This window comes from Octopus bimaculoides, chromosome 30, assembly GCF_046866305.1.
Source record: "Octopus bimaculoides isolate indiv1 chromosome 30, ASM4686630v1, whole genome shotgun sequence".
Taxonomy (NCBI): Eukaryota; Metazoa; Mollusca; class Cephalopoda; order Octopoda; family Octopodidae; genus Octopus; species Octopus bimaculoides.
In genome coordinates, this window is record NC_142957.1 from 19322382 (window position 1) to 19342381 (window position 20000).

The 20000-nt window shown below is 41.9% G+C and overlaps 2 protein-coding genes across 8 annotated transcripts in view; one reads left to right on the forward strand and one right to left on the reverse strand.

The window, feature by feature from the left end:
- Positions 1-20000, reverse strand: part of LOC106879202 (huntingtin-interacting protein 1) — a 278609-nt gene that overhangs the window by 175017 nt on the left and 83592 nt on the right. The window lies entirely within an intron of this gene.
- Positions 1-20000, forward strand: part of LOC106877967 (rasGAP-activating-like protein 1) — a 68841-nt gene that overhangs the window by 28915 nt on the left and 19926 nt on the right. Inside the window, exons 2-16 of the mRNA XM_089346009.1 lie at positions 2278-2334; positions 6718-6831; positions 7221-7282; positions 8450-8585; positions 10360-10441; positions 11126-11263; positions 12321-12418; positions 13149-13287; positions 13639-13798; positions 14046-14110; positions 14739-14848; positions 16384-16582; positions 18027-18164; positions 18520-18658; positions 19337-19524. Of these exons, the coding sequence (XP_089202135.1) occupies positions 2278-2334; positions 6718-6831; positions 7221-7282; positions 8450-8585; positions 10360-10441; positions 11126-11263; positions 12321-12418; positions 13149-13287; positions 13639-13798; positions 14046-14110; positions 14739-14848; positions 16384-16582; positions 18027-18164; positions 18520-18658; positions 19337-19524 (1825 nt within the window). The remainder of the gene's footprint in view (positions 1-2277; positions 2335-6717; positions 6832-7220; positions 7283-8449; positions 8586-10359; positions 10442-11125; positions 11264-12320; positions 12419-13148; positions 13288-13638; positions 13799-14045; positions 14111-14738; positions 14849-16383; positions 16583-18026; positions 18165-18519; positions 18659-19336; positions 19525-20000) is intronic.

The window sequence follows — 20000 nt, forward strand, 5'->3', positions numbered from 1 at the left end:
ATATATATATATATATACGTCTACATGCATATACAGATACATATACATGCATGTACACACACACACACACGAACAGACAGACAGACTGGCAGGCAACCCAACATACACTGACCTATTTAAACCCTGTAAAAGTATGTCACACATTATAAACACCTTGTCAGCCACACACACAAATGCACACATACATACATTTTTAAATGTATATGTACTATGATATATATATATACATACGTATGTGTGTGTGTATACACATATCTTCTTTTATTCTTTTACTGGAGCACACCCTTTAGTTGAGCAAATCGACCCCAGGACGTAGTCTTTGGAAGCCTAGTACTTATTCTATCAGTCTGTTTTGCTGAACCGCTAACTTATGGGGACCTAAAGACAAATCAAGTGGTGATGTCGGAGACAAACACAAATGCAAAGATACACACAGATATATATATATATATATCAATTTCATAACAGTTCAGCTCACGAGCAACAAGTGCAGTGTGTCTTTCAGGCCTACAATCACTCTTGTTGTCCAACAGGGTGCGCACATTCCAACATGAAATGTTTAAGTTCCGTCCAGATTTTACAAATAAAAGACTCTTTGTTTTTCGAGCGCAGGATGGACATCCGTCAGTCGCGCTAAACTGACCAGATATGGAAAGACAGGCAATTTTTGGTTCACCTTTTCTAGAACTTCCCCGGTCTCCGGGTGAGCAGTGCCCTCTCCAAATGGAGCTGCTCAGACACCCATGCAGCAACTGAATCCTACCTCTGTCTTGGGTGACAAGGAGACGAGTTTATATCTAGCATGGGCCGCCTACGTGCAGGTCGCTGACTACATGCTTCCAGCCTGTCAGGTCACCATCTTCCCATCGCCGCAGGACTTCCGAATAAAAAAATATATATATAAGATAAAAATATATACTAAAAATGAAGAAAATATATACTAAAAATAAGATAAATATATATATAGGAAAAAAAAAAACGCACATGTCAAGTAGGTGTCGGCAATGCCTGTGCTGAGTTTTAGGTCCACTGAGGCTGGCACAACACCTCATAGACCCTCTCCACTTTATTGACACTATCCAGAGACAAGCCAGAGCAAGATATCTGGTGTCTATATAAGTCACAGGCTCAGGGATGTGGGAGCGCCGTAATCTCTAGCACAGACCAAAGATCCCCAAAACGTCCAATGCCATTCCCTGCATATATTTGGTTTTATAGCAGAGTGACCTTCTCCTAGAGACATGCTTCAACAAAAGCTGAGGGGCGCCTCACTCCCAGTGGTCTTTCAGCACACTGGACATCATCCCGGAATCTCTGCGTACCCATGCTATTGCTAAATAGCCGTTGAGCCTGCACTAGGTCCATCCGAGCTTTCGACAGGTCTTGTCTTTAATCCTGCTGGGTTTCTAGCAACCCTCCTCACCAGGGTAGCCTGGTGGGGGTGACAGTTTAGTCGCCAGCAACCCGACCATGCAGCAGGTTGTACTGGATTACATGTTACCAGTAGCACTTATGAGAGCCTCATACGTGACCTGACATATACATACATACATATATATATATATATACATACATATATGTATATATATATATATATACATACATACGTGACCTGGCATACATACATACATATATATATATATATATATATATATATATATACATACATATATGTATATATATATATACATACATACGTGACCTGGCATACATACATACATATATATATATATTATATATATATATATACATACATATATGTATATATATATATATACATACATACGTGACCTGGCATACATACATACATACATGTATACATACATACACAACAGGCTTCTTCCAGTTTCCTTCTACCAAATCCACTCACAAGTCTTTGGTCAGCCCAAGGCTATCGTAGAAGGCACTTGCTCAGGGTGCCATGCATTGGGACTGAACCCGGTACCATGTGGTTGGGAAGCAAGCTTCTTACCACACAATCACTCCTCTGCCTATACACACACACACACACACACACACAGATATCGTTTATCTTTTGTTTGTTTCTGTCATTAAACTGTGGCCATGCTGCAGCATTTGAATTTCAGTCAAACGAATATATATGAATTTAATAAAAGCCTCTGAATATGAAACATAATGAAAATTGTTAGCAACACACACACACACACACATATATATACATGTATGTATATATGCATATACTTATTTATTATTTGTATTATATATATAGATATATAGTTTTTCTCTCCAATTGTTTTCTGTTTTCTTTTTCGACAGGTCAGGTGTAAGTGATCCCTACTGTGTGATAAAGATAGACAATGAACCTATTGCTAGGTAAGTTCTGTTTTCCTAGGCATCTGTTGTGTATATGGGTGTGTGTATGTGGGTGTGGGGTGTGAGTAACTGTGAGTGTGGGATTGGCAAATGCTTGCATTGAAAGAATGAAAGGGGCACGGCACAATCAAGAAAGATTGTGAAACATTCAAAAACAGGGACAACTTCTTAGAGATTTTGAAGGTGCTTTCATAAGTGTTGTCCGTGACAACCAATTCTTATCAGAAGCTGAATAAGTTTTAGTCATGAACAGTCACATGATCCCATGGTGGGGGGGGGGGAGCAAAAGCAAGATTCATGTGGGGACTGCTCCTTCAAAGACCAAAACAAAATATGCGTCCAGTTTGAAACAAGGTTCGTAGGTCTATCTGGGGTTGAAGGGGCACAAAAGAAAACCTATTCGCATCTGTCAGTTCTGAGGTTTCAGAGGAGGGAGACGTGAAGCCCTTGCAGTTGTTTGTGATGGCACCAGTTTTTATCCTGGGGCAGTTTTGGCAAGTTACCCAATGAATAAATATTGTGCTGCTCTGTCATGCCTGTTGAGAGACTCTGTGGGTGCGAGAAGACTGCACATGGAGGAGACAACATGATCATGACCTTGTAGGTAGGCATTGATCTTCGGCTGCTATGATAAACCCTTCTGTCCCTGATTTTAAGCCAGGAGACACTAACCAGTTATGGGTAAGGGCTTTGTCAACATTACATATTTCAGTAATTGACCAGTATGGCTAAAATATTGAATTTTAGGGGTGGGGGGTGGGGGGGCTAATCAATTTTATCAACCCGAAAAGGATGATAGGCAAAGCTGACTTGGGTGGAATTTGAACTCAAATAGTATTCTTTCATTATTATTCTTCTTTAGATTCCAGAAAAAAAATAACAATAATGTATTCAAACTGAAAAGGGGAAAACATGTGTTTTTTAAGGGAAACCACTGTGTCCCCAGTGTTGCGAATGTAACTGTATCTAGCAGGCTTCATGCTTTGCCCAAAATGCAGTATATTTTGGGGAGCAAAATGAGTCATAGACTTAAAAAATAAAGATATAAGGACATGGATAAAGGGGTAAAATTGAAGTAAACAAGGAAATTTGATATGTTTCTGTATGTTATATCTGGCCTTAAAAACAAAACACCATTATCCCATTTCCCTGAATTATATTTTCCTTGCATTTTTTTACTGTCTTTTTTATGTTGTTTTTGTCATCTTTTTTTTTTAAATTTATTCCTCATAATTACAAGTCACCCATGTGTGTGCCTATGTGATATACATAATACACATACACACATACACGCAAGCATGAATACAGATATATATATATATATATACACACACACACACACATGCACATGTACATACATACACTCAAATATGTACATGTGTTGCTGTTTTAGTATTGTTCACCAAGTAACAAGGTCTAGAAAGAATGCAATGTCATATATGCATACATTCTTATGTGCGTGTGTGTATAAATATATATACATATATATATATATATATATATATATATATATATATATACACACACATACACACAGATAAGCATATATTTATATATATATATATATATATATACATATATATACAGTCACAAAAACACAGTCCCAGTACTTGCTGCCTCAAAATTTATATACTTCATACACACTTAGCAACCTTGCGGGGTGGGGAGGCTCTTCACGACAACCCCAAACGCCCACCACTACCAATTCCTCCAGACAATTCTCTTCATACACCAACACACTTCATGCTGAAATTCACCCCCCCCTCCTCGACCCCCCCACTCCTCAGATATTCCTACAAGACAACCAACACACCAGGAGAACCACCAAATCCATCGCAACCACAACCACCACCAGTCACCACCCACAGTAATTATGAAATAGGTGATGAAGGAAGCCATGAAAGTTGGAATAGGGGAACCGAAATAAAAGGGAGAGAGATATAATTACTAGTTTAGTGGTGGTGGTACCGAATAGAGGGCCTCAGATGTGTGTGTGTGTGTGTGTGTGTGTGTGTGTAAATGTGAATTTGGGGTGATTTAGGAAATGGTGCCAATTGAAATGTTGCAAATGAAATTACGGACGCTCACTGCATGCTGACTAAAGAAGGTGGTCCGATATTAGGGGCATGGAAACCCTTGTAATTAGGGAAAAAATAGGCAAAATGTAGTTTCTCATGCATCAACCTTCATGTTTCTTTTCATGGTTTCTCATGTACAAACATCCTGCTTTTCAAATAGAACTGACTACATGCTCAGAGCTTGAAGATTGCTTGGAGACAAAAAGCACATTATAAAACAAATACGTGCCTCCACCCACGCCAACCTCTCATTACAAAATACTTTTTCTAATTCGTTTGGAGCCAGAAAAAGAGAAAATGTGTTTTGTAGGGTTGGTTGTCTTCTCATAAAACACACACACACGTTCACATGCATGCACAGATGGATGTATAGAAACACATGCATATATATAAGCGCACAGACACACACACATACATGCTTGTCAGTGTGTGTATACATGTGCATGCACATACACAGACAGACAGACAGACACACGTATACATCAATCACCCCAGAACTCCAGCAGAAATCAAGAACATGGTGGTGGTGGTGGATTGTACAGTGACTGTGGAGGAATTTAGGACAAGGAGCAAGCTGGGGTGGGGTGGGGAGCGAGGGTACTGCTATTCCCACTTTAAACCCTTTCCCTACTGTCTCTACCTTCCCTTCTCCATCCCTTCACCAGCCGCACACACATGCTGGGGTGGATAGTAGTGAGGCAGGAGGGGCAGATGTGGGGTGGGTGAGTGTATATACATACATAACACATGTGCATGTGTGTGTGTGTGTGTTACCACATGTGTTCTGACACTGGCCAGGCAACTTCCTGTGTTTATGGCTGCTGCAGCGCCAGGAACAGGGTACTGGGAGCAGGGCGGGCCGTGGGGGGGGAGCTGTATTGGGTGTGTGGGTGGAGGGTGGAAGTATATTGGCAGCAGTGATCTGATGAGAGGGGGGGGACAGTGAAATGGAGGGGAGGACTAAGGGGAGGGATTGGGATCTGGTGGTGGGCGTGGGTGGGTGGGTGAAGGTTATTATTGGTGGGGGACAATAGCTGGGGGGGGGGGTATCTAGTGGGGGGGAGAGCGGTGATCAGATAGTGAGGGGGTAATAGTTGAAATGGAGAGGCAGGGGTGTGATGGTTAGGGGAGTGGAGGGAGAAACATGCATCCGGTGTGGGAGGGGCAGTGGTCTGATTAGTAGGAGGGAGGGCAGTAGAGGAGGGGGTCTCAATTGTTGCTCCTTCCTCTCCCTCCCCCCACCCTAATGTCAGTGAGGGTGAGAACATTGTTCAGGGTGAAAGAGGGACAGTTTTGGTGGTGGTGGTCGTGTGATCAAGCAAGCCTCTCAAGGTCTCATCAACAGCCTTCCATCCATGGCCCTCCTGTCTCTTCTCCCTGTCTCACAAAATATATTCCCAGTGCTTCCTTCCTTCCTTCCTTCCTTCAAAATAGTGTTTCAGTTTTAGAGTCGTTTGGCTGCTGTTTCTAGCAGATCAATTGACCATACCACAAAGGAGCTGCTCCCTTACTAGGAGACAAGTAGTTGCTGCTTAGCCCTGGGTCAGACCTGGCCCAACAGAGCTATCAGAAGCATTGCAGCTATCCATGACCCTCCTATCTGGGGAGTCCAAACACAATTGGCTGCTATTTCTAATTGCACAAGAGACCCCTAAGGGGCTTCTTGAATCATTTCGTCATTGCTGTCAGTCCTTATTAAGCTGAGGCCTAACCAAAGACTTTCCAACCATGACCAACCCACTTTTTAGGGGGGATATATATGTATATATTGTTTCAGTCATCAGACTGCAGCCATGCTGGAGCACCGCCTTGATGGGTTTTAGTAAAACAAATTGACCTCAGGATTTTTTTTTTTTCTTTTTTTGAAGCCTAGTACTTATTCTATCAGTCTCCCTTTGTTGAACTGCTAAGTTATGGGGACGTGAACACAGCAACACCAGTTATCAAGTGGTGATGGGGGGGGGGGGGGACAAACACAAAGACATACACACATAGAAGATACAGAGTGCAAAAGGTGTTGGAGAAGAGATTGAGCAAAACCTATGAAGCAACACCAATAATAAATCAAAGAACATAAAAGGAGCCAAGCTTTTGACGGTTTTACAGATATTTGCAAAATTATGAGGCTATGATGCCAGATGTTTCCGTTATTTTGTCCAACCCCTGTGTATATATACATATATACATATATACATATATATAGATAGATAGATAGATAGATAGATAGATAGATAGATAGATATGTATGTAATATATACACACAATGACCAACTTAGTCACCCATCTTTCTTTCTTTCTCTTACAGGACAGCCACCGTCTATAAAACATTGTGTCCATTCTGGGGTGAGGAGTACAAGATGCATTTGCACAGTGACTTCTATGATTTGAACCTGTATGTCTACGATGAGGACCGACTGGGGTGAGTGACAGATCTTCTCTACCCTAACCCCCAGAGGAGAACAGCTGAGCTGCTGCCTGCTTCTGTTGCTCCCAGAGCCCCAAAATTTTATATCTATTTAATAAAGCTCCATGTCTGTGTGTCTGTAGATCTTTAGGACGAAAGAGAATAGAAGGTACGTAAACACGGAAGCCAGGCAGCTGCTCTGGCAATGAACACGCTCGGACAGTGCCGTTAGTGCTCCACTGGCGCAGGTGCCAGTCATCATGTATGTAAATAAAAGTATATGTATATACTTATGTATGAATGCATATGTATATATGCGATGATGATGATGATAATGCGTGTGTGTGTGTGTATGCATATTTATATATATATGATTAAGTCCACATCTTGTCTTTTATGAACAGGGAAGATGATATTATTGGAAAAGTAACCCTTTCTAGAGATGCCATAGCAACCGGAAGGAAAGGTAAGCTGTTGTAATAATCAACATTTATCTTCAGAAATCAGTTAATAGCAGCCAAATGTCCCTCAAAGAAGCTTTAGTATATGCTCATATACACCTTTATAGACACACGGACAGAGCAGACAGGGCTGGAGAGAGCTAATGTACAGCTCAACCATTTGATCGCTAGAAACAATTCATCTGTGCAGCTTGTTGTTCAGCCAAAACTGAACACTCATACATCATCTGTGATGCATGAGAGACCATCATCATCATCTTCATTATCATTATAGACGTCACACAGTATCCAATGTCATGATGTTGTTGATTGAAGACATCTTTGTCTGCCAGGGGTTTGTACTGTCTCTCAAGTACACAACAAGGACCTCAGACAGACAGACAGACTTCTTGACGCAATATGCATCCAGTTTCAAGTAATGCAGAGGTTTGCCATACACCTAGATTCTAGGGTATTTCTAAGGGTTTCAGATGTTTTTCTCAGGTCGGGTGGTATTGAACCCAAATGCTCCGATGACAATAGGGACAACCTTTATGTTCGACTCTCGTAGCTGCCACATCTTAGCGATCTCAATTCTCAGCTCTCCATATTCATCAATCTTTTCTCTTTCTTTCATGATGATATGTTGATCTCCTGGCTCTGTTACATTGATTATTGAGCACTCTTGTTTGTCCCTCCAAAAGGTTCCTAGGGACCATTTGGCTTAATGGTTAAAGCACTTGGCTGATATCTGAGGGAGGGGTACAGGCTTGACTCGTGTAGCCACCTGGTGGTAACTTTTTTAAAGAAGGTGATGAGCTGGCAGAATTGTTCGTGAAACGTTTAGTGGCATTTTGTCAGTCTTTAGGTTCTGAGTTCAAATTCTGCCAAGGTCGACTTTGCCTTTCATCCTTTCGGGGTTGATAAATTAAGTACCAGTTAAACACTGGGGTTGATGTAAATGAATAAGCCCCTCCCAAAAAATTTCAGACCTTGTGCCTTTAGTAGAAAGGATTAGTATTATTACTGATAGCCTTTATGTGCTTCGAGATCCAGTTCCATAAAAGAATTTATTTCTCATTCTCTTTAAATTTTATAAATTCTTGTGACACCCCCAGTGTACTCTTTTATCCTTGTATTCCTTTATGGTCGTACTCCTTGCTACACCTGGTACTCTCTTCTGCTCATTTCAGCGACAGAGATGTGGCTGCCACTCACCAAAGTAAACAAAGCTGCTGAAATCCAGGGAGAAATCTTGATCGAGATCGAGAAAATCCGAGACATCGTGAGACAAGAGAATACACTCCGAGTGACTGTGATGGAGGCAAGGTGAGAACAACCCCTTGGGGCAGGGCAATTGGCAGGGGTGGGAGCTGGAGAGGTGCAGGGCTTTTGGGCTTGTTTTTTCTTTCATACGTTTTACTGTCATCATCATAATCAACAATGACATCATCATCACCACTAAAACCAGCAACACCAATGCAACCACTGTCTCTACCATCACCACCACTGCACACACTAACACCTACATGATGGCCGTCCACTCGTGACCGAGGAAGACCATTGCCGACCTTCAGGAACATTGTGCATTCTAGGACTAACTTATATTTTGCATTTGCGGCTCCGTTGATGGCTAATGAGCCCTGCTCTTGACAAGCATACACGACTGCAAACATTGCAGACCAAGCTTTCCCCCATTCACTATGCGAGCCGTGCGCTTTCGCGCAGCTCGCCTAAGTTCTTCATGCTGGATACGTGCTCTCTCAAAAGTGTCGATCCCCTCCTTAACCTGCTTCCTCCATCCGTGGCGATGACAGGCATTGTTCTCCCAGTCAGTGTCCTGCATATCACAGGCCTTTAATGAGAACTTGACACAGTCTTTAAAGCGCAGCCTTGGTTTCTGCCGGAGTCTCCTTCCATTCACAAGTTCTCCATAGAGCATCTGCTTAGGAATCCTGCTATCCTTCATTCTAATAAGGTGTCCAGTCCAACGTAACCGGTGCTTGTGCACCATCACCTCAATACACAAGATATCAGATGTCCTCAGGATCTGTGTGTCTGGAATCTTTGAGGTCCAGCCAACATTGAGAATGTACCTGAGACATCTCTGATGAAAGCGTTCAAGGACCCTTACCTGACGTTTGTACAGAGTCCATGTTTCACATGAGTAGAGGAGCGATGTCAGTACATATGCACGGTACACAGCAACTTTTGTTTGCCTTGCTATGCCATGCTGGGACCAGACACGAGACTGAAGAGACCGGAAGGAATTAGTTGCTCTCTGCAACCTAAAAGGGAGCAAGAATGGCTGAGTGTGCTGCCCAGGTAGAGAAACTTGTCTACTACCTTCAGAATTGTTCCTTCTACCAAGATAGCTGGTTTCACATATGGATCTCCTGGTGCAGGATGGAACATTACAACAGTCTTGTCCAGGCTAATGCCAAGTCCAAATGCCTTGCGAACACCTGTTGGGGCAAGCGAAAGCGAAATCGTGATGGCACCTATACCAGTAATTTACTAAGAGCACTGTCCAAGCGTGATCATTGCCAGAGCACCAGCTGTCTGGCTTTCGTGTTAGTGGCACGTAAATAGCACCATTTGAGTGTGACCGTTACCAACGTCACCTTCCTGGCACTTGTACCAGTGGCACGTGAAAAGACATTCAAGCGAGTTCGTTGCCAGTACCGCTGGACTGGCCCTTGTGCAGGTGGCATGTAAAATACACCATTTTGAGCATGGCCGTTGCCAGTACCTCCTGACTGGCCTTTGTGCTGGTGGCACGTAAAAGCACCCACTACACTCTCAAGTGGTTGGCGTTAGGAAGGGCATCCAGCTGTAGAAACTCTGCCAAATCAGACTGGAGCCTGGTGTAGCCATCTGGTTTCACCAGTCCTCAGTCAAATCATCCAACCCATGCTAGCATGGAAAGCGGACGTTAAACGATGATGATGATGATATATATATATCATACACACACAGTGAGAGAGAGAGAAAGACAGATACCCATATATATACATACACAGTTACATATATACACACACACACACACACCCTTTTCCACCCAGCCAAGTGATTCTCATGTGTTGCTGTCCTTCTATTTCAGGGATTTGGCACCAAAGGATATGTTTGGGAGTTCTGATCCATTTGTAACAGTTTCCTTCCTGGAACAGAGTAAAACCACATCGGTAAGACACACCTATATCTATCTTAAAAATGCCTCGCATGCGTGCACACACACACACACACACACACACACGCATGACTGTATGTATGTATGTGTGCATTATCTATGCCTTTCTCTGTGTGTGTGTGTGTGTGTGTGTACATATCATGATTCATAAGATTCCAACTGTTATCTCCCGTCTCTGTGGCATTAATCAGATTCTGGCCATCAAATCACTCAGATTATCTGTTAAATTTTCATTCAATGGCAGTGCCCCAGCATGGCCGCAGCTTTAAAGCTGAAACAATTTAAAGAATTTATGTAAATAACCCCAGTGTTACATCTGAATGGGTCTTATATCAGTTTTCTCTTGTGATTGAGACAGATTCTTAGAGAAAAAACAATTCTAAATTAAAGTTGATAACGGCTCTGTGATCAGAATAAAACACCTGATGATGGCTGGAGACTAAACTGACTGAAACACAGGGCAGATATACATACTGTAAATATAAAGATGTAGTTTATAGTCTTCAATATTTTTATATATTTAAGATGTCTTAACTAAAGATGTTACAAATGCATTTTTTTGTTTTTATATTTGTTAATTTAGTTGTTCTTTTTTCCTTTCATTTTCCTCCTCTCCCCCTCCATTTCCACCCATGACTTCAAATTGTCATCACCATAACTTCAACCCCCCTCCCATCAGACACAGAAGAAGACCAGGTTCCCCAGCTGGTACGAGACGTTTGAGTTCAACATGCCATTGTCCTGTCCTCCAAAGACTGTTATTGAAGTGAAACTGTGGGACTGGGATAGAGTGAGCAGCAATGATTTCCTTGGTGAGGTAAGTAACAGTGAACCAAGGGTCAGCAATTTGAGGGCCAGAATGATTAAGGGGTTCATAAGGTATTAGAGTACAGTCACATTACCTGCTAGAAATAGCAGCCAAAAGACCCCCCTCAAATCACACCCTACTCTCTTATGTAAGTATATACACTGAACTGCAAAAGAAACAGGATTTCTTCAAATGTCATTTCTATATGATAGAAACTCTGCCAAATCAGATTGGAGCCTGGTGTTGCCATCTGGTTTCACCAGTCCTCAGTCAAATCGTCCAACCCATGCCAGCATGAAAAGCGGACGTTAAACGATGATGATGATGTAAGTGTAAATATTCCAAGACATGCTGGGTTATGGCTGAGACCCAAATTACAGGAAACCTTTCAGCTTTCCCTGAAACGAGATGCCAAAACACAGCTGTGTTGAATGCCACGGGCACCTGGTGAAGGTTGTGGGGTATAAAAAAACATCTTGAACCACATTCCTGGCATTCGTAATTTGGACACATCAGGTGTTCCCAAATCGTCAGAAGTGCAGAGAGAACAAGCTATCAGCCGATTGCAAGCAAGGCAGCATCTCCTGGTTGTTGCGAATGCTTATAATCTATCGCCTGCAACAGCACTGTAGAGCATGCCTGCCGGGGGTACCTCCGGGTGACCCCTTCATCCATCTGCAACACCTCCATGATCACCTCACGAGACCATTAGCACTGAACAGTAAGCCATCAGTGACGACAGGGTAGAACGTCAACTGCTTTCATTTGTAAAATTACATTTCATCTGGTGATTATGGTTTTGTGTAATGGAGTAATGTTCTCATTCTTCAATTAAAAACAGCTGTAATGAGCTGACAATTATCCATCGTCTGTTATTATTCATCTGATTATATATATATATATATATATATATGATGATATATATATATATGGAGATCGTTGCCAATGCCACGTTAAACGATGATGATGATGATATGTATGTATGCATGTACTTGTATATTTAATGTATTCCTTTATCTACTTGCATGTCTCTCTCTGTCTGTGCGTCCTGTTCATCTATGAAAAGGTAAACATTAACTTCCGGAACCTACCTGATGGTTCCAAAGTGAAGAAATGGTACAGACTGATGCCTCGACCACCCCACATGGAAAACAGAAGTGCTGGGTATGTCCATACTTTGCTTTTTCTCTCTCTCTCTCTCTCTCTCTCTCTCTGTATACATACACATGCACGCATGACAACATGGAAAAATATGAGGACAATAATGATATATATATATATATATATATATATATATATATATACACACATTGTGTGTGTGTGTGTCTCGTTAATGTATATTGTATATACATACAGCAGTCTAGTCTATCAAACAGAAGACCCTATTACTGCCATCTACCCATCTACCCTTCACACCAAACCACTTAGAATCCACACAGACCCTCACCATTCCTCTCCATATATTTTCCTCTGACTCTAGAAATTTATGTCCCTTTACACGACTGTTAGTTTCTATGAATCCTCATTTTTGTAGGACCCTATTTTCCCTGCCCCTTCCCCTTTTCACCACTGAAGCAGTAAACCAAAGTTTTCTACTAAAGTCCTACTTCTGACAATGCAATGGATGGCTGCTGCATCCCATTCTCTCTCTGTTGATGGAATAAATCACTGCTATACACAGATACCATCCATTTGTATTGTTCAAGACGCACCCTCTGCACTTCTATTCGTGAATCAGCAGTCAAGCGCTCTCTGCCCACCAATTTACTTTCTCCCTTCTTCTGCTCACAACTCAACCCTTCTTCTTCTTTTGCTTGTTTCTATTTTTATCCTATTATGCATACATGTTATATGTATGTTTGTATACATATTGTATTTGAATTCTATTTTTCAGGGGGGATCCGATGTTCCCAAAGCCAGCCCCTAACCGGGGCAGTGTCCGCATAAAGGTCCACCTCATACAGGAAACAGTTTTACCCACATACAGCTATGGCACACTGCGACACATTCTCACAGATTCAGTTCTGCCAAAGGTAATCTCTCTCTCTCACACACACATTCACACAGAAATACATATATATATACACACAAATACATATATATCTGTGTACACATATATACAGAAGTTTTCAGTCCAGAAGCACTCCTACAATCATCCCCTGCTTCTCCACCCATGCCCATCCTCACCTTCAATACTGCTCTCCTCTGTGGCCTTCCTACATGAAACAAAATATAAAAATTGAAGCACTCCAGAGATTGATCACAAAAACGAAAATATAGAATTTGGTCTTTGAGCACTTTGACTCCAGCTCACACTTATCTCTCTCTCTCTCTCTCTCTCTCTCTCTCTCTCTCTCTCTCTCTCTCTCTCTCTCTCTCTCTAGGGTACAGAAGCACCAGATCTCAGTGCTGTCCACTTGTTGGAAGAAATCAGTCGCCTTGACCTCAATGAAATGTCCAACTGCCTGGTCAGACTTTATTTAAACGAGGGACTCATCACAGAATATTTGACGGCCATCACAGCAGAAGAGGTCAAGAACACATGTAAGTAGTAGGGTGGAGCACAAGGGAAGGGAGGTGACAGTCATGGGGAGGGGAATGGGAATTTGGTGGTGGTGGTGGTGGTGGTGGTGGTGGTTGATGCCTGTGTGTGTATGAACTGGATGGTCCATAACAGCCTCATCAAGTAGTACCACCTGTCCTTCAGAGACGGCAAGTATAGAGACAGACACACACACTGTACTTTCACTTCTCTTTGCTTCTGAAACAAATTTCCTATTTACAATTTCAGCTGATCCCAACACACTGTTCCGAGGGAACTCCCTAGCGACGAAGTCTATGGACCATTTTATGAAGGTAAGAACAGCCAGTTAATGGACCCACAACTTAAAACTAACCCCTCTCTGCTTTTCTCTCTCTCCTTCTTGTTTCACTGGTCATCCTTCAAAGAACCCTGTCAAGAATTCCTGCACTTCCAAGCAGTTCCAAGATTTTTGGAGGTGTTCTACCTTCACACTTGCACCAATCTTTTTCAGCCCCATGGTGGTAGTTGAGTGTCGATACTTCCAAGTGCTCCAGTTACTTCTGCTATCACGTCTACTCTCTTCATTGAACACAACCTTCGTGTTTCTCACTTTAAATCGTTCTAGTTGTTCATTTCTTCTTTCTCTTTGTGGCATTTCGTCCATCTTTACATTCTCTCACTTCAAATCCCGCCAAGGTTTACTTTGCCTTTCATCCTTTTAGGTTCAATAAATTAAATACCAGTTGAGCACTGGGGGTTGATGCAATCGACTCGTTCCCTCCGCAACAATTTCAAGCCTTGTGCTTAGACGAGAAAGGATTATTCTTATTATTGTTGTTTTCGTTTTGCTTTCCTTTCTTCAAGTTGCAGCCAAGTCTCAACCAGGGACTTTTAAGGGACAGTCAACACCAATGGTTGGTTTGTTGTTTGATATTCTTTATTACAATTGTTTATTGCCAGGTGGTGGGTCTTCACTATTTACAAGAGACGCTGGGTCACGTGATAGACCAAGTGTATGGGGACCGAAGAATTGTGGAGCTGGACCCAACGAGGGTTGATAGTATTAAAAGGTATAAGCTTTCTCTCCCTCTCTTTCTCTCCCTCTCTTTCTCTGTCTGTCTATCTTTCACATGTAGATACATACACACACACACACACACACACACACGTATATATACATGTGTGTGTGCATGTGTATATATATATGATGATGATGATGATGATGATATATATATATATATATGTATACATACTAGGGGTGTTTATTAAAGATTTCCCCTGACCTACTTCCCAAGGACTGGCAGAAATGAAACTCAGCATCATTATTAGTCCTTCTGCACATGGCCACCACCAATGGTGATACACTTCTCCCATCGCTTTATGCCGTTGTGAAGACCTCGTCTCTAGAAGTCGAAAGGTTGTGTCTGGAGCCAAGACTTTACCTTTGAAATAAGTTCATCGTCGTCCGAAAAGTGCTTCCCTTCCAAAAACCACTTCTGGATTGGAAAGACGTGGAAGTCAGATGGTGTGGGGTCAGGAGAGGGGAAGGATTTCATAGCCGCAGCAGTGTGCTTTCATCTGGGCAACATGCGCATTGTCAACTGGGGCGTCGTCTTGGAGGAGGCAGACTCCTTTGGTCAGCAGGCCATCCATGCCCCTCTGCTTTGGTGGAATCCCACTTTTTCTGCAGCAAAGAAGCATAATATGCCCTGTTAATCGTGGAACCCTTTACCAGAAACTCCACCATCACTACTCTGCAGCATGAAATGAAGTGCTTTGCGTAAGAACACAACACAACGCCCGGTCTGGGAATCGTCTTGCAGTCGTGAATGCAACACCACACACACACACATATATATATATATATATATATATATATATATATATAAGGTAGACAATGGAAACAGATTATCATATTATACCTGTTTCCATTGTCTACCTTATGACATTTTCTTGGGACTTAATACATTAAGTATTTTAACTTGAATTAATACTATGTGGGGTCAGAGCCAAATCTGAGACTGAATATCTACCTGGATTTGTCTCCCTCCTTTGTTATATATACATATATACACACAAACACACACACACAATGGGCTTCTTTCAGTTTCTGCCTACCAAATCCACTCACATGGCTTTGGTTAGCCCGAGGCTCTAGTAGAAGACACTTGCCCAAGATGCCATGCAGTGGGACTGAACCCAATATGTTGTAGTTGGGAAGCAAGCTTTGTAACACACAGTCATGCATATGTCTACAAAAATCAACTGTAATGCTTATTTTTGAGCCTGGTACATATTCTGCCATGTTACACAGGGGGCCTGGGATATCATCATCATCATCAATAAACAATAAACAGAACTTTGGATGCACCTAGAATGCTTTTCAGAAACAGTTGTAAGTCAAAAATTGTATGAATAAACAAATATGTAAAGCCCACTATTTATGCCGTATCTCATACATACATACACATTATATATATATATATATATATATATATATACACACATGCATAGACACATCTACACATGCACACACACACATGTATGCTTAACATAACACCACTTTCACCCACTCTTCTTCTTCTTGGCATTCTTCCCAACCAAGGCGCCATTGGTCCAGCATCAAAGAATCTAACGGCTACGTGCTGGAGCACAGCAAGACAGCCGTCACTTGTTACATCACCAATATTATGGAGGCCATCCTGAACTCCCACAGCAAATGTCCAATCCTGATGAGGTTGGTCTTTAAACATCTCAAGGAACAAGTTCAAAACAAATGGCCCACAGGAAATGAAGAGAATATGGTGAGACATTTTCAAGACATTTCTTCCATTGTTTGGTATTCTGAATAAGTGCAGACCTGAGATCTTTTGTCCAAGGCAGAATTGTTAGCGGAGTGGGATGCTTCACAGTATTTTGTCCATTTTTACATTCTGAGTTCAAATTCTGCCAAGGCCCATTTTACCTTCATCCTTTCAGGGCTGGTAAAATAAGTACCAGTTGACTACTGGGGTTCAATGTAATCTACTTACCCACTTCTCTGCCAAAATTTGAAGCCAATTTTAAGTCATTCATTTCGTTTCTATGTCCGCATATTTCTTTTTTTATCCAGGGTTTGGCTTTAAGGCATCCAAAGGGTCTTTTAATGTTCTCTCAAGAAATAATACCTTTTAAAGAAGAGTCTCCAATGCCTGCATAAATTCCAAGAACGAGATTTTTTTTCTTTATGTCCACATCTTACAAAATATACCTTAGCAGAATTTAAGTATAGCACCACGAAACACATCTGAAACAATTCCCATCTGGTTTACATATTTTTGACAAGCCAGTCCAGGGGCACTGGCAACGATCTCGCTCGAAAATCCTTACACATGTCACGGGCACAAGTGCCAGAAAGGTGATGCTGGGTACAGGTGCCATCCCAATTTCGCTTTCGCTTGCCCCAACAGGTCTTTGCAAGCGGAGTTTAGTGTCTAATGAAGGAAAGGTATGCATAAGTGGGCTGGCTACACCCCTGGCAGAGGCCTTGGATTTAGGTCTCACTTGGCTTGCCTGGTCTTCTCACACACAGCATATTTCCAAAGGTCTCGGTCAGAAGTCATCGCCTTGGTGAGGCCCAATGTTCGAAGGTCTTGCGTCACCACCTCATCCCAGGTCTTCCTGAGCCTACTTCTTCCACGGGTTCCCTCAGCTGTTAGGGTGTGGCACTTTTTCACGCAGCTATCCTCATCCATTCTCACCACATGTCCATACCAGCGCAATCGTCTCTCTTGCACACCACAACTGGTGCTTCTTAGGTTCAACTTTTCTCTCAAGGTACTTACACTCTGACTAGTATGCACACTGACATTACACATCCATCAGAGCATACTGGCTTCATTCCTTGCGAGCCTACGCATGTCCTCAGCAGTCACAGCCCATGTTTCACTGCCATGAAGCACTTATGGCAGCGGTCCTTCAGTTTTTCTAAACCATGTAAAAGAATTCAGAAGGTTGGGCTTCCAACCAGGCCTTTCACAATACCCTTAAAACCAATAACATCCCAGCAACCCATCATGTATATGTGTGTATATATATGTATACACACACACACACACACAGTAGTGTTCCTGACAGTCCTTCTCTCATCCATCTCATCCATCTATTCATCTGTCAACTTATCAATCTACCTCTCATCCCACCCCATTTACCTCTCGGTGAACCCACACCCTTATCTACCCTAACCCCACAACTGTTGTCTTTTGACAGGACTATGCCTACCATGCGGTCAGTGGTTTTCTCTTCCTGCGGTTCTTCGTTCCGGCCATTTTGTCGCCAAAGTTGTTCCTGCTGCAGGAACACCACCCTGATCGGAAAGTCAGCCGGACACTGACCCTCCTTGCAAAGGTAAGTAATCACCCTTATAAAGAAGGGATAATCCTGAGGATAAAGTCTCCCCATTTCTAACAAAAGTGAAGCTGCAGGTAAGGGCTGTGTGGTAAGAAGCTTGCTTCCCAACCACATGGTTCTGGGTTCAGTCCCACCGTGTGGCATCATGGACAAGCGTACAAAGGACAATACAAGGATTACATTAGGATACGTTTGGAACACACACAATATATAGACATAGTGACTATATACATGTGTGTGTGTGTGTGTGTGTGTGTGCAGCCATAAACATATAAACTCGCATGCACAGACACACATATACACTCAGCTTGGTGGGCATCAATCACTAATGTGGGTGTCCCTTTATTCCCAGGTAACCCAGACCATTGGTAACCTCTCCGAACCTGTTGGCAAAGAACAATGGCTTCAACCTCTCCATGACTTTGTACGAGAAAAGATTGATGATGTTCGGACATTCATCGACACATTGACAGACATCAACACAGACAACAGTAAGTATAAACATACATATATATACACACTTATATGTGTATATTATTAGATATATCAAATCGTAAGCACCTGGTCGTTTACAGGTAAAGCACGTACATTTCCACAGTGTTCATTGGGTATTTGATTAACGAGGGAGACGAAACATGGAAGGTATGAGAGTGACTGCCACAGCTGAGATCGGTCGAAACAGTTGTAGTAATCAATAAACATCCTTGTGTCTTCCATCTTCTGTTTCTCTCATTGATCAAATATATTTATACGTGTGTGTGTATGCATTTATATGCATGTGTGTGTGTGTGTATGTATATACACACACACTTTCTTATATTGTCATCTCATTCTCTCTCTTTCCCCACATGAGTATGTATGTGTATATATCTATGCATTTGTATATACATATTTATATATATATGTATATCTATTTATGTATGTATGTATCTATCCATCTATCTACATATATATATATATATATATATATATATATATGTTCCATACACACCTGTGATTGAACAGACAGAGACAGTAAAGTACGCCATGTGTGTATAAAATGTATTACTGTATGCGTGTGTGTGTGTTTGTGTAAAGACACATATTTATGTATGTCTATATACGTCTGTGTATGTGTACATGCTTTCACCCCACCAACACCACCACTACCTCCTTCCTCTCTATTACAGCACTTAGATACTTCCCGAACCGACAACCATTTTACTCAGGAGTCATCTTAAAAGAAGGATACCTCCACAAATGTCGATACTCTTCCAAAAAACTGCTCAACCGGTTATCATTCTCATTCTCATTTAAGCCACAATATTTCTGGCTTACCTACAAGGAACTGCGGTATTCACCTCTTCCAGAGAGTAAGGTTGGTCCATGTTTTCGGTTTTATTTCATCATTTATTCTTATGACTATTGTCTTTTTTGCTTTTCGCTTGTCGATCTGACAAAGGCCTTCGATACAGTTAATAGAAAAGCACCATGGAAAGTCCTCCAGAAACTTGGTTGTCCTGAAAAGTTCCTTGCTGTGGTTAGGTCTTTTCATGAAGACAGGAAGGGTAGGGTTAATGTTAGAGGTAAAATGTCGGAGCCATCTCAATACAAAATGGAATGAAACAGAGGGATATTCTGGCACCGACTCTATTCGCCATATATTTTGCGATGGTTTTCTGTATTGCATTCAGAAATTGCAGATATGGTGTTTACATCCATTATCGAACCTCTGGCAGCATATTTAATATCAGGCGCTTTGCTGCAAAAACAAAGGTATTTACCAATATCATAAGAGACCTTTTGTATGCAGATGATTGTGATCTAGCAGTGCACACAGAGATTGATATGCAA